Here is a 25154-nt window from a genome sequence, read left to right as displayed (position 1 = left end):
GGGCGACAGAGCAAGACTCCAAATCAAAAACAATAAAAAAGTATTTTTGGCTTTTCATTCACTTTGACTCTCTATTTTTTTGACCACCGCCTGTCAGCAGGAACACTTTGACTTAATATAGTTAAAAAAATACACCCTCCAAAGAGGTATTCACTTCTGGGTGGGTGAAATGCTACCTATTCCAGAACAATTTTAAACTGGTTTATATTAGTTTAAAAAAAAAAAAATCATCCGTGTCCTGATTGTTCGAAAGAAAAAAAAAATCAAACGACAAACTAGGCACTATAGACTAAGCTGCCGCTGCCCGACTAAGATAAGCTAAACCGGCTCATAAAATTTAAAAAGTCTTCCTTTCATCATGCCTCCTGGAAAGTAGCCATCACAACTTTAGGGTTTAGTATAAAGTCTAAGATGCTTAGAAACATTAAGACAATTGTCCTTACTGTGCCACCGAAGATTTTAACAAAGGTTTAAGGGACTAAGTCCCAGAGTCCAAACTGGAACTTCACCGACTGTTAAAGCTTTCGGGTCTCAGCTGTTGGCCCAACGCACCTACCCAAGACCTTGAAGACCGGAAGCCGCCCCACCACCCTGAAGGGCGGAAGTGAGGAGACAGGCGGGACTCCCTCGGAGATAAGATGGCCACCGCGCGACGCTCTGGGTTGCCAGGTCTCGACTCGGTAGCCGGAAGTCCTCCAGCGTTCGTCTTTAGGAAGCGGAAGTAAAAGGGCGGCCGGCGGCTGGGCAGTTTGTCTGTGAGGCAGGCTGTAGAGCGAGCCGCGGGAAAGGCGCGTGTCGGCTTCTCACTGGCGCAGCCTGCACCGCCGCTGCCGCTCCGCTCCGCCCCGCCCTGGCGTTGTCTCTGGCGCTGTAGCGGACTAACCGCGGCCGGGGCATGGGCAGCAAGGGAGACGCGAGCGGTGCGTGTGCTGCGGCTGCGCTGCCGGTGACAGGTACCCAGGGGTGGCGTGAGGAGGCCTCATGGACGGAGAGAGGGTTTGAGGCAAGAGGCGACCCTGTGCCCCCCGTCACATTGAGCTTCCGCCTCTACCGTGACTCAGTTTCCCTTCCGGTGTCCCAACTCTTCCCCTATTCTCTAGCGCCCCGAGTTGCCCTCAGTGGTCTTGTTGGCAGGGTATCGCTTCCGCGGGGGTGGCGGCGGGCTCTGTTCAGTGATCTTGAACCTTCTTTGAAGAGCTTTGGATCCTTGTGCCCAAGTGTAGAGGGAAGTGGGGGAAGTGTTCTACCGAGAATTTAGACCAAGCTTGAGCCTCAGTGAGTTGAGAACCAGCACTTTGCAGGTCCCTGACTGCAGAACGACGTGCTTTTAAAAATAGATTTGTTTTTCCTGAAATGAATTCGGGTTGATGCCTATTGGTTGCTGTTTTCGTTTAATACTGTGATCTCTTGCCTGGAAATTGGATGATCCGGTTTCACTTTTAATGTGGGACCTGCCAGAATGAGATCTACGTCCGTTGCCAATAATTTATAGATGTGAACTATTTTTGTTTCTTGGCCAGAATCTGCAGCTTGTTCTGCATTTCTTGGCAGATTTGAGAAGGAGCATATTTTGTTCGTTTGAAGTCCTGGGGTCTTTTGCCTCACTGTGCTACACTGTTTTGGAAACTTTCATTGATGCACTTGCCAGCCAATTTTAGTGTAAAGTGCCCTCCTTTCAAGAATCTTACATTTGCAAGGCTTTGAAGACATTTTAAATAGCTATTTAACAACACCACAAAACTTGGAATGATTGTAGCCTTTGCACTTGACTTGCTTTTGATAAATTTAGCTGAAGCTTATTTTAAAAAAATTCTCACTTTTTATGAGAATTTTAAATTTTTATTTAAAATTTTTTATTTAAAATTTTTATTTAAAATTCTCATATTTATTTATTTATTTATTTATTTTGTAGAGATGAGGTCTTGTTTCGTTGCCCAGTCTGATCTTGAACTCCTGGCCACATGAAGCTTATTTTTATTAAAGGAAGTAAGCATAATACTTTGTACAGTAGCATGGCACATTTATAATGTGTATTGAACTTCAGGGGAATATATTAAACTATGAAGAAAATTCTTTTGAAACTTCCCTGCAGCTGCCTGTGAGCATTTTCTTTTAAAGTTTCCCTGTAACAACACAAGATGATGTGATCATTTTCTTTTCTTTTTGAGATGGAGTTTGGCTCTTGTCATCCAGGCTGGAGTACAGTGGCAAGATCTCGGCTCACTGCAGCCTCCGCCTCCTGGGTTCAAGCGATTCTCTTGCCTCAGCCTCCGAAGTAGCTAGGATTACAGGCATGTGCTATCTTGCCTGGCGAATTTTGTATTTTTTGTAGAGACAGGGTTTCTCCATGTTGGTCAGGCTGGTCTTGAACTCCCAACCTCAGGTGATCTGCATGGCCTCCCAGAGTGCTGGGAATAGTCTTGAGCCACTGAGCTCGGCCAGGAAAGTATGGGTTCTAAGCACTGCTATTTATTAGTTAGGCAAGGTACTTAGTGTCTTTGAGCTTTCACTTTTCTTTTATTTTTTTGAAACGGAGTCTAGTTCTGTTGCCCAGGCTGAAGTGCAGTGGTGCAGTCTCAGCTCACTGCAACCTCCGCCTCCTGGGTTCAAGTGATTCTCCTGCCTCAGCCTCACAAGTAGCTGGTACTACAGGCACCTGCTACCACGCCCAGCTAATTTTTGTATTTTTAGTAGAAATGAGGTTTCACCACGTTGGCTAGACTGGTCTTGAACTCGTTTGACCTCAGGTGATCCACCTGCCTCGGCCTCCTAAAGTGCTGGGATTACAGGCTTCAGCCACTGTACCTGGCACTATTCTTATTTTTAAAGTGGAGATGATATATTTCATTCATGCATGTAGCGTATTCATGGAATTTCTTCTGAGTGCCAGGCATCTGGCACTTTGGTGAACAAAGTAGACATGGTTGCTGCCCTTAGAGAACTTTCGTGCCCTGGGTTGTTATATTTAAGGATTAGATAACATTGTGTATGTAAAGCACAGCCCAGAGTCCTTGCTTATTAAATGCTAAGGTTTCCTGAGGGGGCTCTGTCATACTCCCAGTTTCCTCCCCACTCTACATGCTGTCTACCTGGGGTTACTGTGCAGTGGCGTCCAATTTGTCATCAGGAATCACCACTTTCTGAGGCTTACACATCTAGGCCCCTTCAGGTCAAATTGTAATATAGCTAATAGTGTTAACACTCCTAGAACCCTGTTCATATGATGCTCTGTCTCCAGTTTAGAAACTCATTGACTCAGTAAGTCCAGATTAAAAAAAAGAAGAAAAACTCAGTAACTTTTGGGGAGAATTTTTTTCTCTCAGCCACAGAGTATGTATTCCCAATGTGTATATTTTTGAGGTTATTTAATAACAATGATGTACTCTATAATCTAGAAGATAGTTTTTTCTTACTATAAATGTTTTACTGCAACAATCAATTCCAGTATAGCACTTGCCACTTTACAAAGTGATTTTTTTATTGCCTGTTCATTTTCTTTTTTTTTTTTTCTTGCTTTTTTTTTTTAGAGACAGGGTTTCACCATGTTATCCAGGCTGATCTCGAACTCCTGACCTCAGTGATCCGCCCACCTCGGCCTCCCAAAGTGCTGGGGTTACAGGCGTGAGCCACCGCGCTGGGCCTGCCTGTTCATTTTCATATTGACCCTGTGAGGCAGATACTGTTAGTCCTACTTTAATAATCTTGGAGACTAAGGGCCAAAGAAATTAGGTAACATGTATATGGTTAAAGTGATAGTAAGTAGCAAACTGAGGAATTGATCACAGCTGCCCTGATGCTAAAATGTTCTTTTTTTTTTTAACAAACCGTGTTTATTGTGTCCTATAGAACAGGTTTTTGAGGCTGCAGTCTATGGGCCTATGGGAAAGGGTGTCTGTGGTTAGACCTAAGAGAATGGTTTTTTTTTTTTTTTTCCCCTTAGATGGAGTCTCACTCTGTCGCTCAGGCTGGAGTGCGGTGACAGGATCTCAGCTCACTGCAATCCCTGCCTCAGTCTCCCAAGTAGCTGGGACTATAGGCATATGCCACCACGCCTGACTGATTTTTTGTATTTTTAGTAGAGACAGCGTTTCACCATGTTAGCCAGGATGGTCTTGATCTGACCTAGTGATCTGCCCGCCTCGGCCTCCCAAAGTGCTGGGATTACAGGTGTGAGCCACTGCACCCAGCCAGTCCTAAGAGAATTCTTGGGTAATCTGAAGTTGTACATAAAAGTTTGGGTCTTGCGGCTGGGCATGGTGGCTCACACCTCTAATCCCAGCACTTTGGGAGGGCTGGCGAATCATAAGGTCAAGAGTTTGAGACCAGCGTGGCCCATGGTGAAACCCCATCTCTACTAAAAATACAAAAATTATCCCAGCTTGGTGGTGGCCGCCTGTAATCCCAGCTACTTGGGAGGCTGAGGCAGGAGAATCGCTTGAACCCAGGAGGTAGAGGTTGTAGTGAGCCGAGATGGTATTACTGCACTCCAGCCGGGACGATAGTGTGATGCTCTGTCTCAAAAAAAAAAAAAAGTTTGTTCCTCTGTGAGAAATATCAGTAACTTTACTGGATTCCAAAGAAGGCCTACATCCTCTTCCCTGACTCAGCCAGGAATTACTGCTAGCAGGTTTCATTGTGTAAAATCTAGTTTGGTTGTCTCTAATTTCAGTAGGTTCCATTTTTGTGTATGTATTTGTTCGTTTTTGTAGCCTCTATAGCAGTTTTTACAAATGTTGATTTTGAAAAGCACTTCTGAGTGTTTTTATTTATTTATTATTTTTTTAAAAAGACAGGGTTTCATCATGTTGGTCAGGCTGGTCTTGAATTCCCGACCTCAGGTGATCCGCCTGCCTTGGCCTCCAAAGTGCTTGCATTACAGGCATGAGCCACCACGCCCGGTTGAGTGTTTTTATTTATAAGTGAGATGTTCATCTTATTATTAGATTTTGAGACAGGTCTTACCCTGTTGCCCAGGCTAGAATGCAGTGGTGCCATCATTGTTCTCTGCAGCATGGACCTCCTGGGCCCAAACTCTCTTCCCACTTCAGCCTCCCAAGTAGCTGGGACCACAGGTGTGTGCCACCAAGCCTGGCTAATTTATTAATTTTTTTTTTTTTTGGTCTCAAAAGAAGCTGGCAGTGCCTTGAACTTAGAATGCTTCTAAAAGCCACTTTTCTATTTGGTATAATTTATTTTGCTTTTGACGATTGTTCTTTGGAGATACTGTATGTTATATGAAACAGGATGTTAATGCGAATGATGCCTTTTTTTTTTTTTTTTTTTTTTTCTTTTTGAGATGCAGTTTCGCTCTTGTTACCCAGGCTGGAGTGCAATGGCACGATCTCGGCTCACTGCAACCTCTGCCTCCTGGGTTCAGGCAACTCTCCTGCCTCAGCCTCTTGAGTAGCTGGGATTACAGGCATGCGCCACCATGCCCAGCTAATTTTTTGTATTTTTAGTAGAGACGGGGTTTCACCATGTTGACCAGGATGGTCTCGATATCTTGACCTCGTGATCCACCTGCCTTGGCCTCCCAAAGTGCTGGGATTATAGGTGTGAGCCACCACGCCCAGCCAAATGATGCTTTTTATAAAAAGAAGCTGTTGACTGTTCCTTAATGTGGACAGCCTCCCTCAGTGATAGATTTTATAACCAGCATTAAGGAACTGGGATGAGATGGAAGTGAACCTTAGCAGAGCTAACATTCTGAAGCCCAAGGATAGGTTAGTGTTTTCCACATATTCACACCCTCTTTTAGTTGTCATTCACATGGGTGGAGTTTGGATACTGAGTTTTATACAGCTCAGGGGAGGTCTGATTAGGGTTCTGTTAGGTGGACTTTTGCAATGAAAATCAGATCAGAGAAATCTGCAGCTGGAGACCTTTTTCTGAAATTTTCTGGCTGCTGTCTGTGAGGATCTTGACAGTCTTGGAGAGGCTGCTGAGGGAGTCAGGAGGCCTGCATTCTGTGGCCATCCACTTTGCGAGTGACACCAGATTCCTCATTTTGTAGATGGCTTGGGAAGCCACTAAAATCTTACATTTCTACATTTTAGAACCTGTCTGAGTTTACATTTGAGGCCCATTATGTTAGTTTCCTAGGGCTGCCAAAACAAAGTATCCCAAACTGGGTGGCTTAGAACAACAGACATTTACTGTCTCACAGTGCTAGAAGTCCTCATTAAGTCCTGATTATGGTTTCACAGGATCCCGTTGCCGCTGAAATCTTTGGAGAACAATCTTTGACTCTTCAGCTTCTGGTAGTTTCAGGCATTCCTTAGCTTACAGTATAATTGTAGTGTGTGCCTCTGTCTTCACCTGGTAGTCCCTGGTGTCTCTTTATGTAGTTGCCCCTCTGTGCTATCTCTCTTCAGATTTCTTCTCTTTATAACATCAGTCATTGGATTAGCGCCCACCTAATAACCTTGTTTTAACTGACAACCTCTGTAAAGAGCATACTTAGAAATAAGTTGACATTATGAGGTACCGGGGACTAGGATTTCCATATTTTTTTGGGGGAGGGCATAGTTCAACCCTTAATGCCCATCATTTACATTTTCACCTACCTCAGCTTTATTTGCTTACATTCTTTATAAAGTATGGTTGTGTGCAACCTGGTGTGCCACCAATTGGCTTTTATACCCTGGTATAGTGTAGATTCCTCTGGAAATGAAGCAGAGCCTTTGTAGGAAAGAATGTAATAACCTAAATGCCTTCAGTTACATGTCAGTCACTTAGCAAATATCTGTTGGACTAGCTAGATATTAGGTGCTATTATATGTCAGAAGCATTTCTGTTTCACTAACTTATTTTGTGCCTCCAAGTATTATGATTGTTATTTTGTGTCTCTAAGTATGAGGTTAAAATTATCTTACAGCAGGCTGGCCGGTGGCTCATGCCTGTAATCTCAGCACTTTGGGAGGCCAAGGCAGGCAGATCACGAGGTCAGGAGGTTGAGACCAGCCTGGCCAACATGGTGAAACCCTGTCTCTACTAATGTTACAAAAAATTAGCTGGGCATGGTGGCATGTGCCTATAATCCCAGCTACTTGGGAGGCTGAGGAAGGAGAATCACTTGAACCCAGGAGACAGAGGTTGCAATGAGCTGAGATTGTGCCATTGTACTCCAGGCTGGGTAACAGGGCGAGACTCCATCTACAAAAAAAAAAAAATTACCTTGTAGCAAAACTTTTTTTCTTTTTTTCCTTTTAGGAGTTTGCTATAAAATGGGAGTTCTGATTGTACTCATGGTTCTGTGGCTGTTCTCCTCAGTAAAGGCGGACTCAAAAGCCATTACAACCTCTCTCACAACAAAATGGTTTTCCACTCCATTGTTGTTAGAAGCCAGGTAAGAGAACATTTTTTTTCCCTTCACATATTTGAGTATAAATACAGGCTCTGACAGTGAACATTTGAGAGCTTTTTAAGGAGTGAGATTATCATCAAATGCATTTATGAAGAGCCTCTTTCAGTGTGCATTGTGGTATGTGTTGTACAAAGGCTGTTAGGGCACAGCATTGTTCAGTAGGACATGGGCTATATGGGTTTATAGAGAAATATAGAAACTTTAGACAAATAACTGTGTTGGGTAAGTTAGTATGTTGCTTTCCAAAAAGCATAACAAGGGAAGAGAGAGTTGTGTTTATTTGTTTAGTTTTTGAGTTAAGAGTCTTGCTTGTTGCCCAGGCTGGAGTGCATTGGTGAGATCTCAGCTCACTATGACTCCACCTCTCGGGTTCAAGGGATTTTCATGCCTCTGCCTCCCAAGTAGCTAGGTTTACAGAAGTGCCCCACCACGCCCAGCTAATCCTTGTATTTTTAATAGAGACAGGGATTTTGCCGTGTTGGCCAGGCTGGTCTCAAACTCCTAGCCTCATGTGATCTGCCCACTGCCCACCTCGGCCTCCCAAAGTGCTGGGATTACAGATGTGAACCACTATGCCTGGCCGGTTGTACTTAAATTTTTTCCTTATTTGAAGAAAGTTTTAAGAGGTGATTGATCAGAGGAAGAGAATAGGGCTTAGCAACGTCAGGGAAAGAGGACATATTTCCCTTAAGAACCTAGAAGAAGGCTGAGTGTGTTGGCTCACAACTATAATCCCGACACTTTGGGAGGCCGAGGTGGGTGGATCACCTGAGGTCAGGAGTTCATGACCGGCCTGGCGACAATTAGCTGGGCCTGCTGGTGCATGCCTGAGCATAAGATTAGGAGATGATGCCCATGAAGCTCAATCTTTCTTTTTAAATGACTGAAAACATGGCTAGGCCTGGTGGCTCATGCCTGTAATCCCAGCACTTTGGGAGGCTGAGGTATGTGAATTGCTTGAGTCTAGGAGTTTGAGACCAGCCTGGGCAATATGGGAAACCCATCTCTCCAAAAAAAAAAAAAAAAAAAAAAAAATAGCTGAGTGTGGTAGTGCATGCCTGTAGTCCCAGGCATTTGGGAGGCAGAGGTGGGAGGATCACTTGAGCCCAGGAGATGGAGGTTGCAGTGAGCCAAGATTGTGCCATTGTACTCTAGCCTAGGCAGCAGAGCAATACTCCATCTCAAAAAAAGAAAGACGTTATCTTACAATTAAAATGGGTAGATTTTTTTCATAAAATAATAGTCTTAAAATTAGTGAAATACAATATAGTCAATAATTTCATGGAAAATTTTGTATTCCAAGTGTGCTTTTTCGCTAGCATTTATAAATAATTATAACGAGATACCGTCTTTATAGGTAGGGCTCATATGCTTATGGATGGAAACTTATTTTGATTATATCCAAGTAATGTAGAGGTAGAACTAGCAGAGACTTTCCAAAGGATAAGTGTAGGTAGATTGAGGAGCAAGCACTTGGTAAGTCTCGGTGTTTGCTTGTACTAGAAATTTGGACTATCATATCATCTCAGTCACTTTGTGGCCTGTCTTCTTCATCTTAAATTTAGAATTTTTTTTTTTTTTTTGAGACGGAGTTTCACTCATGTTACCCAGGATGGAGTGCAATGGCGCGATCTAGGCTCACCGCAACCTCCGCCTCCTGGGTTCAGGCAATTCTCCTGCCTCAGCCTCCTGAGTAGCTGGGATTACAGGCACGCGCCACCATGCCCAGCTAATTTTTTGTATTTTTAGTAGAGACAGGGTTTCACCATGTTGACCAGGATGGTCTCGATCTCTTGACCTTGTGATCCACCCGCCTCGGCCTCCCAAAGTGCTGGGATTGCAGGCTTGAGCCACTGCGCCCGGCCCGAATTTTTTTTTTTTTGAGAGTTTTTGAGACAAGATCTGTCTCTAGTGTCCAGGCTAGAGCGCAGTGGCGTGATCTCAGCTTACTGCAACCTCTGCCTCCTGGGCTCAAGCCATCCTCCCACCTAGGCCTCCTGAGTAGCTGGGACTACAGGCATGAGCCACTACCCCAGCTTATTTTTGTATTTTTTATAAAGGTGGGGTTTCACCTTGTTGGTCAGGCTGGTCTCGAACTCGTGAGCTCATCTGCCTTGGCCTCTCAAAGTGGTGGAATTACAGACGTGACCCACCATGCCTGGCTTCTAGAATTTTGTATTCTAACATTTTTCCCTTAATTCCTAGAAAAATGTGGATGAAGAGTTTTGCTATGTTGATTGCGTGACGCAGTGGTTGCACCTCTTAAGGAAAAAGCCTCATTTGATATTGCTAAGACAACCAATGGGAAGGGGCATGCAGGAGCTGGTCTTGACTGGCTTAGGAGGCTAGCCGACTTTCTGCTAAATAGACTTCCTTCCATCACCTCTCTCTGCTATTCTTTCTCAGCACTGAAATGGCACAACAAAGACAAAACCATTGTATATAATACATAGTGATATTATAATAACTAATTTGATAAATGGGTCAAGCTTCTCAAGTTTCAGAACTTAGATACAGAGTAGTTGTAAAAATGAAGTGGCTCTTTTTTTTTAAAGAGTTCTTATTATGAGGAACAAAAGCCCAACAAAACCAATAAAAAACAGTGACCAAAGATATTTTGAGACTGCCTGAGCTAGACTGCCTGAGCCTGGACTCTAAAAACTAAAGTTTTGCTGGGTGCGGTGGCTCACACCTGTAATCCCAGCACTTGGAGAGACTGAGGTGGGCGGATCACCTGAGGTCAGGAGTTCGAGACCAGCCTGACCAATATGTTGAAACCCCATCTTAAAAAAAAAAAAACAAAACACTAAAGTTTTTCTTTTCCTTTTTGCTGATCTTATTATGGATGATTTGTTTGGTATAAATCTGTCACTGAGATTTACTATCTCCTCCCCCACCCCCTGTTTTTGAGACAGAGTCTCATTTTGTCACCTGGGGTGGAATGCAGTGGTGCCGTCTTGGCTCACTGCAACCTCTGCCACCTGGGTTCAAGCTCATTCTCATTCTCCTGCCTTAGCCTCCCGAGTAGCTGGTGCAGGCCTGGCTAATTTTTGTCTTTTTAGTAGAGTTGGGGTTTCACCATGTTGCCCAGGGTGGTCTTGAACTCCTGACCTCAAGTGATCTGCCCGCCTTGGCCTCCCAAAGTGCTGGGATTATGAGCCACTGCGCCCGGCCTTTTATGCTTATTTTTATTAATTTTTTTCCTTGGCATGTGAGGTAAGAGCTACATTTGCCATTTTGGTTTACTATTTTTAGGCCTCTTTTTCCTGTAGCTATGTGTATACAGTTTGCCAAGGTAATAAGACATGTAGGCAACACATAGAAATGAGCTATGCTTATTTGAATCCATGTAGTGTTTGCCTCCACAGCTAGCTGAGCCCACCATTCTTCCTTCTTATTTCTATGGGAGACCCTGATGATAGATTGAGGCAGCCTGTTCATTTGATTAAAGATGAAGGATCAGAATCTTGTACTACACTTTATGGCATGCAGCCACCACAGATCTTTTGCCTTCCTTGCGTCTAGCCCTTAGGGACTAAAAATATTCCTGTTGTATATTTTTAGATTGGATCTGATGTTTGTGACAGAGTTGTAGCTTTGTGGTTGTCCATGAAGTTATATGCACCTTGAAGTAAAACACTAAATATGTTTTCTGCAGCTGTAGTTACAGAAATATTCCACAGAGTTATTATTAAAATCAAAGCCAATAATCATTTATTGAGTGCTAAATTTTGAAATGACCCAAGAATGTAGCATGAAAGAGGTATAAATTAAATAGACATGAGTTTATATTCCAGCTTTTCCATTGACTAACTCTATGTCCCTAAGCAAGTTGTAGCATCTCCGAATTGCAGCTTCTTTATTTGAAAAATGGTTATATCTAAGGGTGGCTGTGTGGATTTGAGGACTTGGGTGAATATGCCAAGCATAGTGACTATCACACCATAGACACTCCTTAAATATTAGTTTCTTCTCTCCTTCTGGTTCTGCATAGAAGGAAGGCCAATGCTGATCTCCCACCGTAGCTCGGAAATCTAAGAGAACAAGTTGCCACCTGATTTGTATTATCTTGCGGGCATTCATTCCGGTTGTTTGTAGTTTTTTGTGTTGTAGATTAAAAACTTGTCCTAGGTTATGGCATTTCAAAACATTTATATATGGAGAGAATGGTATAATGTACTCTCTCTGTACCCAGCATTCTGTTTTATCAATTATCAATATAAGTCCAGTAACCACATCACCACCACCTTCTCTCCTCCTGCACTGGAATATTTTAAAGCAAATCCTAGACATCATATAATTTGTAAAATCATAATTTTTTTTTTTGAGTCATTGTTTCACTCTTATTGCCCAGGCTGGAGTGCAGTGGCGTGATCACGGCTCACTGCAACGTCCACCTCCTAAGTTCAAGCGATTCTCCTGCCTCAGCCTCCAAGTAGCTGGGATTACAGGCATGCGCCACCACTTCTGGCTAATTTTGTATTTTTAGTAGAGAAGGGGTTTCACCGTGTTGGCCAGGGTGGTCTTGAAGTCCTGACCTCAGGTGCTCTATCCGCCTTGGCCTCCCAAAGTGCTGAGATTATAGGTGTTAGCCACTACGCCTGGCCTGTAAAATCATAATTTATACTCAGTGGAATAAGTATTATATGAGAAGCTAAAAAAACAAAAAGCAACAAAAATATACTATAAAAAAACAGCAGCATTTATTTAATGATATCTTCTTCTTCTTCTCCCCTGGGTTGTTTCAGTGGATCTAGTAAGTAATATTAGGACTGTTCCAAGTTTACACCTTGTGAGACTTAATGTACGCAGTGGGGTGAAAAAGAAAGCATGTTTTAAGAAGTTTCCCTGTAATTGTATGAAAGGCATATATTTATTTCTGTATGGCCTTTACTGGGAGAGTCTTAGCTCCAGTGAATCCTGTTTCTCACCATACTGATGAGTGTGTCACCCTGACCCTCTCTGCTAGCTTATCTTGTGAATGTGCCTTTAATTAATTAATTTAGTGTCTATTTGCATATCCTAGTGTATCTGTCTTAGTACCTGTTTTCTTAGACTATAAGTTATGCTAGGCTTGGTGTGGTGTCTGTCAGTTACTAGAAAGCCTAGAAAATAGTACTCTCAAGGAGGCATTAAGAAATTTAATATATTATGATAATGGGTATTTTCAGAAACCTATTTTTAGAGAAGCTGTGCATTACCAGGAAATGTTTCTTATTTTTCCCATATTTCTGTGTCTAGCTGTGGAGTAGAGTGAGATTGTACACCCCAGTGTTGACAAGTAATGGGAAAGTCTTCCTTTGGCTAGGTAAGCTGAGATCCAGATCTGTAGTTTGCTTTAAGACAGTGAAAGATCACCACTGCATTAGTATTATGGCTTAGAGGAGAGGATAACCAATTGACATGAATCATTCAATTACTACATGCATTTCCTTTTAGGGGTTTTAGACTCCTGAATGAAGGGAAATTTATATTGGCCATCATTTTAGTAGTGTAAAGTCAAAAAAAAAATTGAGATGGCTTTAAGTTCTTAGATCTGATTTTGTTAGATCAGTGGTAATTTTAAACTAAATTTGGTGATCTTGAAAATTTGGATTTATGGGTGTTAAAAGATTACAACATGCTGCCTTTAGTCTCCCAGAAATTTTTCTAGGGTTCGTATTTTACTGTGGGAGAACTTTAGGCAAAATATTTTTTTGTTCTTTGTAAGGCCTTTCAGAAAATAAGTAAGCAAAACTAGCACTAGAATTATCACTTCCTAATTCTGCTTTCACTACTCATAGTATTTTTGCCAGTGGGGTTTCATAAGCTTTCTTATATTGGGACTTTCCTGTTATGTTTTTATTATTCCAGGTTTCTTAAGAAATAGCTAATAAGTGAAAAAGTTCATAAGCTGTTAGTAACTAATAAGCTGGTAGGACTTGCTTATCATTAAAAATATATATATTATACATAAAGGAGTATAATATATATTATAGATTAAAACTCATACTGCAGACATTTAGAAACTTCAAAACTTATTTTTACTCTTTTTAGTAATACAGTTTGTATTAGAAAATTTTATTGTTTTATTTCTGATATTTCCCCCTTTTCTCCCAGTGAGTTTTTAGCAGAAGACAGTCAAGAGAAATTTTGGAATTTTGTAGAAGCCAGTCAAAATGTTGGATCATCAGATCATCACGGTAAAATTGAAGCAAATGCATCTTTGACTTTGGTGTCTGGGAAAATATTAGGAAAAAACGGTCTCTTTATATTATGTGTGGCATGGCAGTTAATGGAAAACACTGTTGTCTTTAATGACTGGAGTTATGATGGCTCTCAGGAAAAGCCAACACAACACAAATATTTTTGAAGCAGTTTATAACTTTGGCTATAATGGTGCCTTTGTTTTTTGCCCTTTTGTTTTTGTTCTGTCATAATCCTTTATTAAAGTGCTATGTGAATATTTTGTGCAAGTACATTTCATTTCAAATCATTCGGTATTAATAACCATCTAATCTGATTCACTGGTTTTTGTTGTTATGAACTAATTACAAAACTGAGCTATTGTCTGTTAAGTTCATTATCATTAAGTTAGTATCATCCAGAATGTTTTCCATTATGCCTGCCAGCCACCCACAGCTTGAGTAAGGTATCAAATTAATGATTATCCTGTAAAACCTCATTTGCAGTTTTTATGATGTGCTTTCACATTTTTTAAACTTGACATAAGCTATATAGAGTGTGAACATTAATAGTTGGAGATGCTGATATGTGAGTAGTTAGAACCTTGAAATATTAATTTACATTGACACATATAGATTCTTTTTTTTTATTTTTATTTTTATTTTTTGAGAAGAAGTCTTTGTTGCCTAGGCTGGAGTGCAGTGGTGCAATCTGGGCTCACTGCAGCTTCTTTCTCCTGGCTCCGACTTCTGAGTAGCTGGGACTACAAGCACTTGCCACCTTGCCTGGCTAATTTATTTTTTTTGAGACAGAGTCTTGCTCTGTCGCCCAGGCTGGAGTGTGGTGATGTGATCTCGGCTAACTGCAACCTCCACCTCCCTGGTTCAAGTGATTCTCCTGCCTCAGCCTCCTGCGTAGCTGGGATTACAGGCACCTGCCACCATGCCCAGTTAATTTTTTGTATTTTTAGTAGAAATAGGGTTTTACCATGTTAGCCAGGCTGGTCTCAAACTCCTGACCTCAGATGATCCGCCTGCCTCAGCCTCCCAAAGTGCTGGGATTACAGGCATGAGCCACTGTCCCTGGTCAGATATATGTTCTTATAGAAGAGGAAATGTTTCAAAATTGTGTGACTGCTATTGATGTTAATGGGTTGATTTTTTTTTTCTTCTTTTAAAATTATTTACTTTTTTTTTCTTTTTTAATACAAGGGAGTCTTGCTGTGTTGCCCAGGCTGATCTCAAACTTCTGGGCCCAAGTGATGCTTCCACTTTGGCCTCCTAAAGTGCTGGGATTATAGGCATGAACCACTGTACCTTGCCTGCATTGATTTTTTTTAATTTTTATTAAAATAATACATACTTTTAAAGTTGGCTGAATCTTTTTGTTTTGTTTTATTTTATTTCGCTTTTTTCACTCTGTAATCTAGCCAAAGATTGTTTTTATTTTATTTTATTTATACTTATTTTTTTATTTGGGCTAATTAAAAACATTTTTTTATTTGTAGAGACAGAGCCCGTACGAAAAGAGGGTCTCTACAAAAAAAAGCTCAAGTGATCCACCTGCCTTGGCCTTCCAAAGTGCTGGGGTCATAGGCGTGAATGACTGCACCCAGCTAGATTGTATTTTTTATTTTATGTATTTTTTCGACACAGAGTCTCACTCTGTCACGTAGGCTGGAATGCAGTGGCGCTATCTCAGCTCACTGCAACCTCGGCCGCCTGCGCTCAAGCAATTCTCCTGCCTCAGTCTCCCGAGTAGCTGGGATTACAGGTGCCCACCATCGCACCTGGCTAATTTTTGTAGTTTTAGTAGAGATGGGGTTTTACCATGCTGGCCACGCTGGTCTCAAACTCCTGACCTCAGGTGATCCGACTGCCTTGGCCTCCGAAAGTGCTAGGATTACCGAGCCCAGCCTAGTTTTGGTTTTAGAGACAAAAGTCTTGCTCTGGAGGCTGGAGTGCAATGGTATGATCATAGCTCACTATAATCTTGAACTCCTGAGTTGAAGCAGTCTTTCTGTTTCATCTTCCTCAGTAGCTGGTATCATGGGTGCGTGTAACCAGGCATGACTAATTTTTTTTTTTTATTTTGAGACAGAGTCTTGCTCTGTCGCCAGGCTGGAGTGCAGTGGCGCAATCTCGGCTCACTGCAACCTCCGCCTCCTAGGTTCAAGTGATTCTTCCGCCTCAGCCTCCCGAGTAGCTGGGACCACAGGCACGTGCCACCATGCCTGGCTATTTTTTGTATTTTTAATAGAGATAGGGTTTCACCATGTTGGCCAGGATGGTCTCAATCTCTTGACCTCGTGATCCGCCTGCCTCGGCCTCCCGAAGTGCTGGGATTACAGGCATGAGCCACCGGCTAATTTTTAAATTTTGTAACGATGGGTCTTGATGTGTTGCACAGGCTGGTCAAAAACTCCTGCCTCGCCTTCTGCCTTGGCCTCCTAAAGTGATGGGATTACAGGTATGGGCCACCATGCCAGCCTGAATCTTTATTTTTTTATTTTTTATTTTTTTATAATGTAGATATGTAAAGATTTTAAACAAGCAGCTGCAAGTTTTACTAATTTAGAGGCAACTATAGTTATAAAAAAATTCTTTTATTTTTAAGATTTCATAGAACAGATTTATCTAAGTGGGTTTATAATCAAATTTGAACTTTGACATTTAAAATGAAATTTCTTCAGTATAAATGATAATACATATTCGTTAAAGTTATAGGAGTATAAATTCCATGAACAACATGAAAGTATGTTAAACATTTTGTTTGAAATATTTATATTCCTACCACCAAAAGATTGACACCATTAACATTCTGGCCTCATTTTGAGATTTTTTAAATCCAGTTTTTACATAAAAGATGCTATTGCAGAATAGAACCTTTTGTAGTCTACCTCATAAAATACTTATATTTTTTAGATGAAAAATTTTATTTATTTATTTATTTGTTTGGTTTTTGAGATGGCGTCTCCTCTGTTGCTCAAGCTAGAGTGCAGGGGTGTGATCTCAGCTTACTGTAAACTCTGCCTCCTGGGTTTAAGTGATTTTCCTGCCTCAGCTGGGATTACAGGTGCATGCCACCTCGCCTGTCTAATTTTTGTATTTTTAGTAGAGATGGGGTTTCACCATATTGGCCAGGTTGATCTTGAACTCCTGACCTCAGGTGATCCGCCTGCCTTGGCCTCCCAAAGTTCTAGGATTATAGGTGTGAGCCACCACGCTCAGCCTATTTTTATTTTATTTTACTTTGTAAAATTATTTATTTATTTTTTTGAGACAGAGTTTTGCTATTCTTGCCCAGGCTGGAGTGCAATGGCATGATCTCAGCCCACTGCAACCTCTGCTTCCTGTGTTCAAGTGATTCTCCTGCCTCAGCCTGCCGAGTAGCTGGTATTACAGGCATGCACCACCATGCCCGGCTAATTTTGTATATTTAGTAGAGGCAGGGTTTCTCCATGTTGGTCAGGCTGGTCTTGAACTCCCGACCTCAGGTAATCTACCTACCTTGGCTTTCCAAAGTGTTGGGATTACAGGTGTGAACCACCGTGCCAGCCTATTATTATTTTTTTAAAAGGAGACTCACTATTTTAACAAGGCTGATATCTTGAGCTCCTGGGCTCTGGAAATCCTCCCGCCTCGGCCTCCTAAAGTGCTGGGATTACAAGCATGAATCACTGTGCTTGTCTTTTAAAATGGAAAATTTACGTTTTTTGCATGGATAATGTGTGATTCCAAAGTCAAAGCTGTATGAAAGATATATTTTTATACCCAGAAAAATCTTGTTTCCTTCTTGACCATGTTTCTTCTGTGTTTTTCCTGCTTTTTATAACATTTTTAATTAGTTTATTTAGCCGTCAGTGTTTTTAATGGCAAATATATACATATATACTCTTATTTCTCATTCTTTCTCCTGGTTAAAAAAAATAAGTTACTTTGTACATTGTTTTGTGCCTTTGCTTTTCATTTATGCTGGAGATTTTTTCACGTTAGTACATGGATTTTTTTTTTCTTCAAAATAGTTTGGTCCAACTTTTTGTTTAAATGCTTCTTTTTAAACTTTACAATTTCATTAGTATTCTTTAATAGTGTGTAACTTCATCATCACACTACTCAGTTTTGTTTAGTTTTTGGAGTAGATACCGTGTGCTAGGCATCAGGGATATAAGGATAAATAGCTCATAGTCTCTGCCTCTGGGGACCAAAAATCTAGTTGGGGTATAGACAGACAGTCAGTAAATAATTTAGTAAATTATATGATAAGTGGAAGAGATAAACAGAGAAGTGTTCTGGGATCAATGAAGAGATTTAACTGGTCCATTGAAGCATGGGGTAGGGATTGTGGAGATTTCCTGGAGTAGGTGATTTTACAGCTAAATTCTTTCTGAAGACGTACATACCAGTAAGTCGTCCAGGTAAGTGGGAAAATAGTGGTCCACGGGCGGGAATAGTTGGGAAGAAGAGGAGAGGAAGAGCCCAGCTGCATTGTGTCCTCCAGGGAATTTTAAGCGTTTGTTGATAGTTCAAGACAATATACTCGTAAAACTTTCATCACATACCTTTGTAACACAGCTTTATGCTTCATGAACTGTCTTTTTCAGATATCTCTAGTCACATGCAATTACTTTGGTTAATGTTTTTCCTTGACAGGTACTGATTATTCCTATTATCATGCAATATTGGAAGCCGCATTTCAGTTTCTGTCACCTCTCCAGCAGAATTTGTTGAAATTTTGCCTGTCTCTTCGTTCCTACTCAGCTACGATCCAAGCCTTCCAGCAGGTGGGTCCAGTGCTCTAAAGAATAGCATTTTAGAGCATATGTTGTGATGAATGGATAGATTGCAGTTGTCCTAGAATTGAATTACAGAGCCATCGCTTTTTTTGCCTGAAATTTTCTGGGATTTATTTTGTTTTACTTTTTTTAAATAATAAGCAAAATCAATGTTAAGTCTTTAACCCACAGATTAAAAATATATAAGAAAAGGAATATCTATATAGAAAAGAGATGGCAAGGCTTTATGCAATACAGCCTAGGAGATGTAATCTTGTTAAACTAGTGAGCCAGCATCTAATCACAGCCTGCTGTAGGTCTAAAAGCAGGCAAGAAAATTTTTTCTTTTTTTTGAGATGGAGTTTCACTCTTATTGCACAGGCTGGAGTTCAATGGCGCAATCTCGGCTCACTGCAACCTCCGCCTCCCAGGTTCAAGTGATTCTTCTGCCCCAGTCTCCTGAGTACCTGGGATTGCAGGCATGTGCCACCACGCCCGGAAAATTTTTTATTTTTAGTGGAGACGGGGTTTTTCCATGTTGGTCAGGCAGGTCTCAAACTCCCGACCTCAGGTGGTCCACCCGCCTTGCCCTCTTAAAGTGCTGGGGTTACTGGCATGAGCCACCCCCGACCTCAGATGATCCACCTACCTTGGCCTCTCAAAATGCTGACGTTACAGGCATAGCCACTGTGCCTGGCCCGTTTTAACAATTTTTAAGTGTATGGTTTACAGGTATTATGTGCATTCAAATTGTTGTGCAGTCATCACCACCTTCCATCTTTAGAACTTTTTTCATCTTAGAAAACTGAAACTGTGTCCCATAATATTATAACTCCTTATTTCCCCTCTCGTCCCCAACTATTCCCCAGCCCCTGGCAACCACCATTCTACTTTGTAATTCTGTGAGTTTAGGCACCATTCTTGGTACCTCATAAGTGAAATCTTAATGTTTTTCTTTGCGTTTAGCTTATTTCACATACTATAATGTTTTCAAGACTAATCCATGTATGGCATGTATCAAAATTTCACTCCTTTTAATGGCTGAGTAATATTTCATTGTATGTATATACCATGTTTTGTTTATTCGTCCCCTAAGAGACGTTTGGGTTGTTTCCACCTTTTGGCTATTGTGAATAATGCTGCTGTGGAATATTGGGATGCAAGTATCTGGCTGAGTCCCTGCTTTCAGTTCGTTTGGGTATGCACATAGAAGTGTAATTCTTGGATCACATGGTAATTCTGTTTAACATTTTGAGGAACCAACAGATTTTTTCATAGTTGCTGTACCATTTCCATTCCTACCAGTAAAGTGTGATGGTTCTTACTGCTCCACATCCTTTCCAGCACTTGTTACTTTCCGATTTGTAAAAAGAGGCCTTCCTAATGGGTAGGAGCTGATATTTCATTGTGGCTTTGATTTACGTTTTCCTAGTGACTAACGATGTGGAGTGTCTTTTCATATGCTTAGTGGCCATCTGTATGTCTTCTTTGGACAAATGTCTTTTCAAGTTTTTTGTCCATTTTTGAATTGGGTTGTTTGTTTTTTGTTTTGAGTTATAGTTTTTCATATATTCTGGATACTCTTTATCAGATATGTGATTTGTAAATATTTGTTCCCATTCCTTGAGTTTCCTCTTAACTTTGATAGTGTCCACCAGTACTCTAAAGTATTAAATTTTAAGTCAATTTTCCTATTTTTCCTTTTGTTCCTTGTATTTTTGGTGTGATAGCTATGAAAGTGTCCAATGTTGTGATGATTCCCTGTATGATTTTTTTTTGAGACGGAGTCACCCTCTGTTGCCCAGGCTGGAGTGCAGTGGCGCCATCTTGGTTCACCACAACCTTCACCTCCTGGGTTCAAGCAATTTGTCTGCCTGTAGCTGTGATTACAGGCACAGGCCACCATGCCCAGCTAATTTTTGTATTTTTAGTAGAAATGGGGTTTCACTATATTGGCCAGGCTGGTCTTGAGCTCCCGACCTCGTGATCCACCTGCCTTGGCCTCCCAGAGTGCTGGGCTTAAAGGCGTGAGCCATTGTGCCCAGCTTTCCTGTATGATTTTTATTCTTTATTTTAGCCAAAAGGCTGAGAAGTGATTTCCCTATGTTTTCTATGAGTTTTATAGTTTTAATTTTAGCTTTTAAGCTTTAGACTTTAATTCATTTTGAATTAATTTTTGTATATGGTGTAAGGTAATGGTCTTTGTTAGTCCATTCTTGGCTTACTGTAAAGAAATACCTGGGCTGGCACAGTAGCTCACACCTGTAATCCCAGTACTTTGGGAGGCCGAGGCAGGCGAATCAGCCGAGGTCAGGAGTTTGAGACCAGCCTGACCAACATGGAGAAACCCTGTCTCCGCTAAAAATACAAAATTACCCAGGTGTGGTGGCACATACCTGTAATCCCAGCTACTTAGGAGGCTGAGGCAGAATTGCTTGAACCTGGGAGAGAGGTTGCAGTAGCTGAGATCACGCCCTTGCATTCTAGCCTCGGCAACAAGAGCGAAACTCCATGTCAAAAAAAAAACACAGAAAAAAAGGAAAAAAGAAACACATGAAGCTAGACAGTTTATAATGAAAAGGGATTTAATTGGCTCATGATTCTTGGCTTCTGGTGAGGCCCCAGGAAGCTTATAATAATGGTGGAAGGTGAAATGGGAGCAGGCATTTCACATGGCGAATGTGGGAGCAAGAGAGGAAGCCGGGAGTGCCACACACTTCTAACAAGTAGATGTCGCTGGGTGTGATGGCTCATGCTTGTAACCCCAGCACTTTGGGAGGATGAGGTGGGTGCATCACCTGAGGTCGGGAGTTTGAGACCAGCCTGACCGACGTGGAGAAACCTCATCTCTACTAAAAATACAAAATTAGCTGGGCGTGGTGATGCATGCCTGTAATCCCAGCTACTCTGGAAGCTGAGGCAGGAGCATTGCTTGAACCTGGGAGGCGGAGGTTGTGGTGAGCAGAGATCTTGCCATTGTACTCCAGCCTGGGCAACAAGAGCATAACTTCATCTCAAAACAAACAAAAATAAAAAAAGCCTAGATTAAAAAAATTTTTTTTATTCAAGGGAATAAAAATTTTTTTTTTTTTTTTAAATTCAAGGGAACTTACTGTCATTAGGAGAGCACCAAGCCTTTAGGTGTCCCCATGATCCAGTCACCTCCTACTAGGCCCCACCTTCACCGTTGAGAATTATAATTCAGCATAAGATTTAGAGGGCACAACATCCACACTATGTCAGAGTCTAACTTTTTTCTTTTTTAAGAGACAAGGTTTTGTTACATTGCCCAGGCTGGACTTGAACTCCTGGGCTCAAGCAATGCCCCCACCTTAGCCTTCCAAGTAGCAGGGACTGTAAGGCCACAACACCACATTTGTTCCAACTTCATTCTTTTGCATGTGGATATCCAGTTTTCCCAGCATCATTTGTTGAAAAGACTGTCCTTTCTCCGTTGAATAATCTTGACAACCTTGTTGAAAATCATTTGACCATATACGTGAGGGTTTATTTCTAGGCTGTCTATTCTATTCCATTAGGGTGTATGTCTGTGCTTAGCATTACTACACTGTTTGATTGCTGTTGCTTTATACTAATTTTGGAAATGAGAAAGTGTGAATCCTCAACTGAGTTATTTTGATGCCACGCTGGTATTCTTTGACTGCATTCTTGCCATCTGGTATATCAAGAAATTTCAGGCTCATTTTTTATCTCTGTCACTAGCTTAGCAATCAGTTATTTGTCTAAGAAGCCACCGCAGCCGCCCATATACTTAGGCCTTTTAAATGGACAGAGATAGGAAATAACTTAAGATACTTACATATCTGGTTGGGCAATGTGGCTCATGCCTGTAATCCCAGCCTCCCAGAATGCTGGGATTTACAGACATGAGCCACGTTGCCTGGCCAGATGTGTAAGTATCTGTATTGAGGCAGGCAGATCATGAGGCCAGGAGATAGAGACCATCCTGACCAATATGCTGAAACCCTGTCTCTTCTAAAAATACAAAAATTAGCTGGGCATGGTGGCATAAGCCTGTAGTCCCAGCTACTTGGGAGGCTGAAGCAGGAGAATTGCTTGAACCCTGTAGGTGGAGGTTACAGTGAGCAGAGATTGTGCCATGGCACTATAACCTGGCAACAGAGGGAGACTATGTCTCCAAAAAAAAAAAAAAAAAAAAAAAGACATATCTAAGATGTAATTTATAAAGCTGTAGATACATGGTAACTTTGTGAGTTCATACTGATACTGATAATTTTTTTTTTTTTTGAGATACAGTCTCTGTTACCCAGGCTGGAGGGCAATGGCGCGATCTGCACCTCCTGCATTTAAATGATTTTCCAACCTCAGCTGGGGTAGCCTGCTGCCATACCAGCTAATTTCTGTATTTTTAGTAGATACAGGGTTTCACCATGTTGGCTAGGTTGGTCTCGAACTCCTGACTGCAGGTGATCCACCCACCTCCGCTTCCCAGAGTGCTGGGATTACAGGTGTGAGCCATTACTGTTTGCATTTATCGATTATGTTTTTTTGAGACAGGGTCTTGTTCTGTTGCCCAGGATGGAGTGCAGTTCTGTGATTATGGCTCACTGCAGCCTCAACCTTTCAGGCTTAAGCAGTCCTCCTACCTCAGCCTCCTCAGTAGCTGGGACTACAGGTGTATGCCACCATGCCTAACTAATTTTGTATGTTTTTATTTTGTAGAAATGGGGTCTCACTATGCTGCCCAGGCTATTCTCTTGGGCTTAAGTGATCCTCCCACTGTGGCCTCCCAAAGTGCTGGGATTACAGGCATAAGCTACCACACTTAGCCACTTTCATTGATGTTGTTTTGTCATATTTTAACCACCTATTTTGATTATACACGTCTTTATTTCATTTTTGATTAGAAAGTTAAAAAGTATGTATTATGTCTTATGTGACAGATAGCAGCTGATGAACCTCCGCCAGAAGGATGTAATTCATTTTTTTCAGTGCATGGAAAGAAGACTTGTGAATTTGATTCTCTGGAGACTCTTCTACTGACAGCCTCTGAAAGGTAGATTGTATGTTTCTTTTCTTTTTTTTTTTTTTTTTTTTGAGACAGAGTCTCGCCCTATTGCCAGGCTGAAGTGCTGTGGCACGATCTCGGCTCACTACAACCTCTGACTCCCTGGTTTAAGCGATTCTTCTGCCTCACCCTCCCAAATAGCTGGGATTACAGGCATGCACCAGTACTCACAGCTAATTTTTGTATTTTTAGTAGAGACGGGGTTTCACCATGTTGGCCAGGCTGGTCTCGACCTCCTGACCTCAAGATCTGCTCACTTCGGCCTCCCAAAGTGCTGGGATTATAGGCGTGAGCCACCACACATGAATTTGTGTTTATTTTCATATGCATTTCCAGTGCTGCTTCTGTATTTAGTCTACCTTCTGATTTTCTCATCTGTTTTGTATTATTAGGTATAGTGGTTTAAACTATGGCTTCTGGAACCAGACTGACTAGATTTGAATCTCAGCTCTATCACTTAAAGTACTTTTGTGAAAGAAATTACTTTCCTAATCTTATTTCAAAATGGAAATAAAAGTATTTGGTATTAACTGTTGTTATTTAGTAATGACTGTATCTGAGCAATGACATAGGCTTTGTCTTTAGCTTAGTAAGGAACACTATGTGTATTAAAGCCAGTGCCTGAAGTAATGATATTAATGATAATGATCTCTCAGGATATAATTAGTTTTAGACAAAGGAGGATATTTGAAAGATAATTGCAGGCTTGATTTGAATACTAATTTGGTAACTATCGTACCAGCTTTTTTGCCCAGTGGTAGGTTTCCTGTGGTAGACAACTCTACTGTGTGTCATTTTGCTCTCTAGCTAGGGCAGCAAGCCCCCTGTACCTCCTCTAAGGCAGTTCATAGATAGAACAGTGATCTCTATGTGGGGTTGGCCTGCCCTGTCAGTACTGCTAGTGGCAGTTAGTGGTGTAGGTCTTTTTTAGTGACATTGTCTGCCCAGCACCCATCCTCTGCCCACCAAATGGCATTTGTGCTTCTCACTCAGAGTGCCAACCAAAAAGCATAGCGTGTGTTCCAGCCTTCTCAGGGTCAAGGCATGGACATTCAGAAATAGCTGCATGGTAATACAGTAGTGCTCCCTCTTGGGGGAAACAAAATTGGTGGCTTTGTAATTCTTTTAAAAAACTTTAATTTGCTACAACAATAACGCACACCTTTATAAAGAAAAGAACAACAGTGTCTCCTCTCTGAGAGGTGGTAACTACTTTTAATGATTTGGCATATATACCTTCAGACTTTTTCCTATGGTTTTAAATGTATACATGTAGGTAGTTTTATTTTTATAAAAGGCATCTTTCCATTTAGTATGAGCGGGTGTACCTCATTATTTTTAACACATACGTAATGTATGTAAGAGTGTCCCATAATTGGTAATTTACCTCTTACTGATGGATTTTAAGTCATTTTCTTTTTTTCCCCCATTACAATAAGGCTGTATTTAGCATCCTTATTCATATCTTTGCTTTCTGCTGAATTATATAGTTTACTATAATAGAGATTGGTAGGTCATAAAGTCTCTGCATTAAGATCTATTAATATCTTGATGCCATCCTTAGGTAAATTTTTTGGAGGAAAGTTCTAAAATTTATGAGAAAAACTGAAATATTAAGTTCATTAGGGGCACAAGCCTGTAGTCCCAGCACTTTGGGAGACTGAGGCAGGAGGATCGCTTAATCCCAGGAATTCCAGACCAACCTGTGCAACAAACTGCAACCCTGTTTCTCCAAAAAGTAGCCGGGTGTTGTGGCACACGCCTTCGGTCCCAGCTACTTGGGAAGCTACAGTGGGAAG

General features: G+C 41.4%; 1 protein-coding gene across 5 annotated transcripts in view; it reads left to right on the top strand.

Moving 5' to 3' along the window:
- The first annotated feature begins 722 nt into the window (after window positions 1–722).
- Window positions 723–25154, top strand: part of UGGT1 (UDP-glucose glycoprotein glucosyltransferase 1) — a 113849-nt gene continuing 89417 nt past the window's right edge. For 2 of the 5 annotated variants that reach the window (XM_032263946.1, XM_032263945.1), the window contains exons 1-5: window positions 723–953; window positions 7213–7348; window positions 13466–13548; window positions 18184–18314; window positions 23231–23343. In XM_032263946.1, the coding sequence (XP_032119837.1) occupies window positions 896–953; window positions 7213–7348; window positions 13466–13548; window positions 18184–18314; window positions 23231–23343 (521 nt within the window). In that variant the 5' untranslated portion in view covers window positions 723–895. Of the gene's footprint in view, window positions 1136–5593; window positions 6261–7212; window positions 7349–13465; window positions 13549–18183; window positions 18315–23230; window positions 23344–25154 lie in introns of those variants that run through there. The other 3 variants (XM_032263948.1, XM_032263949.1, XM_032263950.1) reach the window with 3 other exon arrangements.

This window comes from Sapajus apella, unplaced genomic scaffold, assembly GCF_009761245.1.
Source record: "Sapajus apella isolate SASKATOON/1434 unplaced genomic scaffold, GSC_monkey_1.0 scaffold140, whole genome shotgun sequence".
Classification (NCBI taxonomy): domain Eukaryota; kingdom Metazoa; phylum Chordata; class Mammalia; order Primates; family Cebidae; genus Sapajus; species Sapajus apella.
This window is presented reverse-complemented; position numbering and strand designations above follow the sequence as displayed.